The 6,373-nt window shown below is 48.4% G+C and overlaps 1 protein-coding gene and 1 pseudogene across 1 annotated transcript; both read left to right on the forward strand.

Annotated features, from left to right (window-relative positions):
- On the forward strand, positions 1–2,980 carry LOC123134791 (uncharacterized). Its single transcript, XM_044553963.1, has 3 exons — positions 1–1,715; positions 1,928–2,163; positions 2,255–2,980. Exons 1-3 carry the CDS (start codon positions 1,274–1,276, stop codon positions 2,468–2,470), a joined length of 894 nt encoding a protein of 297 aa, XP_044409898.1. The 5' UTR covers positions 1–1,273; the 3' UTR covers positions 2,471–2,980.
- Positions 2,981–4,733: 1,753 nt separating this feature from the next.
- On the forward strand, positions 4,734–6,160 carry LOC123139578 (uncharacterized; annotated as a pseudogene).
- The last annotated feature ends 213 nt before the right edge of the window (positions 6,161–6,373 follow it).

Below are 6,373 nucleotides of genomic sequence, written 5' to 3' on the forward strand. Positions count from 1 at the left end.
CCATCCCCTTTCCTCCCACATAGCCAGCAATGGCCGTCATCACGCATTGACCGGCCAACCCACCAACAGGTGTTACTCTGACGAGGCTTCCCAACAATACTGCAAGGATGGATGCCACATGAGCTGCTGCAAGGCGATGCGTCGCTGAAGCCGTTGTGCTGCATGGTCGGCGCGCCGTCGCCGGCGTTGTGCTGCAATGTTGTCGCCGCCGTGGATACTGCACCCACATTTGCAGCAGCCCTTGTCCCGTCGACGTGCTACAATACCACCTTCATTGCCGCAGTTGCTTTTTGCACCGTCAATCGTGCTGCAAGGTCGCCATCGTCGGGCTGCCACCGCTACCGTCGTGCTGGAAGGTCGCCGATGCTGCATCGCCGTCGGCGGAGCTACAACGCAACGAGCGTGCTGCTTCGAGCCGGATCCTAGCGCCGCCGGAGCTACAATGCAGCATCGTTCGTGGTGGTGACGGCGGCGCTGCAACCTGAAGATCTTGCTGACGACTGCAGATGCTGTGGGATAGCCGGCGCTGCAACCGCAGGATGCCGTCAGCGGCGGGCGCTGCAAAGCAACGAGCGCGGTGCACGGTGCTTCAATTCAAAGATCTCGCCGGCGACACATGCTTCAATGCAGCAGCGGCGAAGCTAGAAAGCAGCATCCATGGAGGCACACCAGCGACAGTGGTGGTGTCCAGCGTCACCCTCTTGCTATGTTTGGCAGTAATCAAACCTGCTGCATAGCGACGGATGAAACCAACAGTGGCCGGCGTCGCACCTCACCGGGGCTGCGCTTGTCGGCGTGTCGTGCTGCTGGAAGTTCGTTTGGGCAGGTGTAGCGACAGGGCGTCGTGCTGCAGAGGTTGTCTCAGGGCGTCGTGTGGCAAGGCGCCGTTCGTCGTCGGCAGGCCGTCATGTTGCTGCGTATGCTTGGGGAGCAGTGGATGGAAGACGAGAGGATGAAGGAAGACCCGCTGCCTTAGGTGGATTGAACGGCCACCATCGCCAGATCTGACGGCGGGCTAGGCGGATGATTTCCTAATTCAAATCGGAGATGGAGTACTCCGTCCAAGTTTAGAAAAGGAACGAAAAAGTCAATCTCAACTGTAACCTGCAGGACTCCGAATCCTATTACGACTCCGGTCGAGGAGAACCTAGCCGGCACATATAAGTACGTACGTAGTACTCCGAATCAATTATCAAACTGAACCCAAACACGTCCTCTCACCAGCGCCGTGGCCGTCGCCTGAGTCTTCTGCCTATTTGATCAGCGGATTGAGATGGAGGCATCAGCCGGCAGATCAACGAGCACAGAGACGCAGGCGCCCAAGGAATTGGAGATGTCGGCGCCGATGGATCGGGATGGTACCCACGAGGAGCAGGTGCCGCAGACCGAGTCTGAATTCAAATCAGAGATGGGGGCAGGGTCAGTGATGGGTTCAGACACCAACGAGGGGACGTCCACCATCAAATCAGCCGAGTTGATAATTGAACCTGCAGATCGCAGCCCCAGCAATACAATTGCCAGATTGGAACAGTGCTCCGTCCAAGATGATACCGATCATGGCAGGATGGACAGAGGCAAATCAGGCACACTGTTGACCATGAATGAGAAGGATAAGGCCGCTGAGGAGATGGCTCACGAGGCGGAGATGTTCGCTTTGTACATTGAGAGTTGGGAATCTGAATGGAGCAAAACCTGCGGTTCCTTCACAGACCAAAGTGAGCAACTAACAATTCACTCTTGTTTACCTAGTACGGATCATGCCAGATCGCCCCTTGATTAGTAATTTAAAGAAAAGGGTTGGTTCCTTGAAACTTCAGGATGGGATCGATTTACTTAATTTGCTGCTTACTTAGTTCATGCATGTTAACTAATTAGTAGAATATTTCATTTCTAACAAACGCCTCATTTGCTTGTGTGCTGCATGCAGCGGTGCTGAGTTCCACGTGTTTTGTGCACTATACACCTGGACGCATGCCACGGATCCGTTGTGGGTCTACCCCCGACACCTTGCAGGTCTTCTCCGTCAAGCTTGCAGAAATAACCGGTGGCCTCCAGTGGCCATTGTCTGTGTATGGCGTGGTTGCCGCACGAGACACCGTGGATCACAACCGCAACCTTATCTTCTCTTGCGATAGGAGCCACGCCCAAGAACTGAAACAGGATGTGCGTATGCTACTACCCTTTTATTTTCTTTTGCAGATCTTGTGCACGCCTCTCTTGTTGATTAATGGGGTGAAACTGATGATGTTTGCAGGATAATTTTTTGCACTTGATTGGCCCGTTCCGTGCAATTGTGTTTGAGGACATGCTCGACTTCGAAATCCAACTAAAAGTGAAAGGTACAACCCAGTCTGAAGATGAAGCATTGATCAGACATGTATGCAGTTACGCGGGAGGAGGATACGGCCCTGGTGTAACTATTGGGAACTGTTTTTGCAAACTAGAGTTATGCCTGCAGCGAGTTACTTGATCGGTCCAGGCCACTATCGTGAGTGTCCAGGTTGTGAAAGGGTCATGGCCCTTTGAATATGGCGGACGAGTTGCCTGCTACTCGCTGTCAGGGGAATTTATGCCCACCGAGAGGGGAGTTGTTCGTGTTATTGATCCCTCGTCTAGCCAAATTGTGCTGCAGGATACAAAAGATGGAGCGGAACTGAAAGGTTTTCATGGTTATGTGCATCTTTCGAGGCGAGTTGTTTCGGTAGAGATTAGAGGGATGTTGGATGTTGAGATACAAGCCTACTCCAAATCTGATGATACCGCTACACGAGGTCATGTCCGTCTCCTGCCCAAACTTTGCAACATAAGCCAAGAGAAATGTGACCTAGATGGCGCTGAGGTGGTGGTTACTGTTGCTTGGTCTCTTATCCCTACAGACAAGCGAGACATCATGGCAGAGGGATGGAGCGGAGGGAAGGTTATTTGAAGCTTGTGGTGGGAGATTTGTAGTGGGCAAGGGTAAATGGAGTTGCAAAATTAAGAGAACACCAACTTATTTCCATGTGGTTTATATTGGAGTTTGATATAATTTATGTACTCTCTCCTTTCTTGTTTACTCTATATATTAGTTTTACCTTAACTCAAACTTCGTAAATTTTGATCAAGTTTATAAGAAAAACATTAGCATCTACAATAGTAAATCAACACCGATATTAGATTCGCCACTCAATATATTTTCACATAATTAAAAGAGGATATACAAATGGTGTGTATATAAGTTGTAATTAAGTGGACATGCACGTTCACAACAACAAGAAACTTGCGAACCAACATGTGGTTGGATGTTTAGGAGGACAGTGGTATCCCCAGCCCATCAAAGATCAAATCCAATACTTGAAATTGCTGCTCGCATTATTCCTGCGTTTATATCAAGTTTCCGGCATTGTTCGTTCAGTGGGACATTTCCTTCGACTGCGAGGCGCTTATGATGACTTCGTAAAATCTCAAGATACTATGCCAGATCAGTCTTTTGGAGGTGCTCATAGGGATAGGATGTTCGTGTGGGCGTTCATAGAGCTGAGTTTATGTGGACGACTTCAATTATACCGTGCTAAAAAAAACAACAAGAAACGTTCGTGGCTCTGCTATTCTTTTTTTTACTTTACACAATCTCTCTTTCCACACCATCTTTTTTTGCGGGAAAAACTTCTAAACTATTTATCTTCAATCATGGTAGTATAACGAACACTAGAAATAATAAAAATTACATCTAGGTCCGTAGACCGCCCAGCGAGCACTACAAGCACTGAAGCAAGTCGAAGACGCACCGCTGTCATCGTCCCTCCCTCGTCAGAGCCGGGCAAACTTTGTTGTAGTAGGCAGTCAGAAAGCCATTATGCTGAGGCCCCATAGAACCAACACATTAGAACAACAACCGCCACAGATGAAGAGTGTGTGCAATGACCATGGCAACTATGTGCCCTTCTATTCCGTTTGAGCGGGTCGTGTACACGACGAAACTTCACATTCCAATAGAAGACTGCATTGATGAATGTGAGGAAGCTCATTGTTGGGGGTCTACTGGAGGAGCTCGATCGGTAGGCGAGAAGGAAGACAGTAGGGCATGGGTGTCGAGAGTTGAGATAGAGAAGCGTGTGAAGAAGTTGATGGCGGACTGGGACGAGAAGATGATGATGGACCAAAATAAGGAAGTATGAGATGAATAACAGTGTCTTCCTTAGGATAGGTCGATTAAACTGTGGCGCTGATAGTGTGGTTTGGGTTTATGAGTTTCTTTGGACCTTAAGACTTTGTTACGTTCTTATTTAATAATATGGCTGCATGCATCTATTGATGCAGAGGCCGGAGATCGTCCTCATTTTTTTAAAAAAAAATAGTGTGGTTTGGGCCTCGAGAGATTTCAGTTTGCTTGGTGCGGGCATCTTTCTTTCCCCCGAATTGGCGCGCGTGTGACATACTGCACGTAGGGCATGCTTGTTGGTCTGGCTGTTTTTCCTTTTTTTTCTACGATAAGAAAAGAAAAGAAAACTAAAATCAATCTAATTAACCAGCCTCCAGATTGTAACCGACTCGGACTCTGATCGATTTGAACCTAGCTTGCACCTATAACTGAACCCAAACACACCTCTATCCTCTCACACGCGCCGCCGCTGCCGCCTGAGTTTTGTCTATTTGAACGATCAACGAAGGAAAAGCCAGGCCCGCGCGCACCGGGGTAGCGAGACGATGGAGGGATCAGCTGCCTCACCAGGGGATGGGAGACGTCGGCGGCGATGGCTCCGGACGATAAAGACGAGGAGATGGCTCATGAGGCGGAGAGATTCGGTTGGTACATTGGTTACTGGGAGTCTGCATGGAGCAGAACCTGCGGTTTCTTCATAGACCAAAGTGAGTAACCGACATATCGCATTGTTTTCCAAGATCGCCTTGAAACTTCAAGACGGGATCGCTGTACTGTACTCCTTAATTTGCTGTTTATTGACACACGCTTCACCTTTCTACAGCTGCGCTGAGTTCCATGCAATATACACACTACACCCCCGGACGCATGCCAACCAACAGCGCCGGGTGCACCCCGGAGACCTTGCAGATCATCTCCATCAAGCTCGCGGAAATAGCTGGTCGCCTTCAGTGGCCATTGTCTGTGTATGGCGTGGTTGCCGCCCGCGACATCGTGGATCACAACTGCAACAGTCTCTTCTCGTGCGTTAGGAGTCGGGCCCAGGAGCTCACACAAGATGTACGTATATGCTACTCTCTTTGATCTTTTTTTCTTTCGGAGATCTTGTGCGCCGCTACATTAGTCTTCTCTGATTGATTAATATGGTTACTGATGGTGCTTGCATGCAGGATCCTTTTTTGCGGTTGACTGGCCCGACCCGTGCAATTGTGTGTTCGGACACGGTCGAACTTGAAATCCAACTAAAAGTGAAAGGTACAACACAGTCTCAAGATGAAGCATTGATCAGATGTGCACGTGTCTGCACTGGAGGATATGGTCATGGTGTATCTACAATTTGCTATAAGAACTCTCTCTGCACACTTGAGTTATGTTTGCAGCGAGTTGCTCAAACGGTCCAGGCCACTATCTTGGGCATCCAAGTTGTGAAAGGGTCATGGCCTTTTGAATATGGCGCACGAGTTGCTTGCTCCTCGCTATCAGGTGAAATTGTGTGCACTGATGCTGGACTCGCTCGCATAATTAATCCCTCGTCTAGCCAAATTTTGTTGCTCGATTCAAAAGATGGAGCAAAACTGAAAGGTTTGATGGCCACCTGCATGTGTGGAGGCAAGTTGTCTCTGTAGGAACTAGAGGAGAATTGGGCGTTGAGATACAAGCCTACTCCAAATCTGGTGATGTCGCTACACAGGGTCATGTCAGTTTCATGACCAAATTTTGCAACATAAGCCAGGAGAAATGTGCCCTTGATGGTGCTGATGTGCTGATTACTGTTGCTTGGTCCCTTGTCCCTACGGAAAGGTGTTTAATCGTGGATGACGGAAGCCGCAGAGGGAATCTTGTTTGAAGCTAGAAGATATTAGTCGGGGAATACTAAAAGGAGAGAGCAAATCAACAGAACACCAAGCAAACCCCTACTCTAATTTACATGTAGCTTATTAGAGGTTGCTAGTATATCTGTATTTGTTAGCTATGTAATTTGACCAACTATTTGTGTACAGACTGTAAAGTCTAGGTTATGTTGTGTGTAGATGCCACATATGCGTGGCCATTTGCATAGATTGTGTGCCAGTGCTACTTAACCTATACTCAAATTAGGGCGTGTGGCACAACATGTGCCTTAACTAAGAAATCAATCAATCAATCTTCTTTAACAAGCGATTCAGGCACGTCAGATAGCCCTTTTATAATGCAAAAGTGGATATGTCTTTTTTTTTTCCACGAAACTTTGGT

This window comes from Triticum aestivum, chromosome 6B (assembly GCF_018294505.1).
Source record: "Triticum aestivum cultivar Chinese Spring chromosome 6B, IWGSC CS RefSeq v2.1, whole genome shotgun sequence".
NCBI classification, from domain to species: Eukaryota; Viridiplantae; Streptophyta; class Magnoliopsida; order Poales; family Poaceae; genus Triticum; species Triticum aestivum.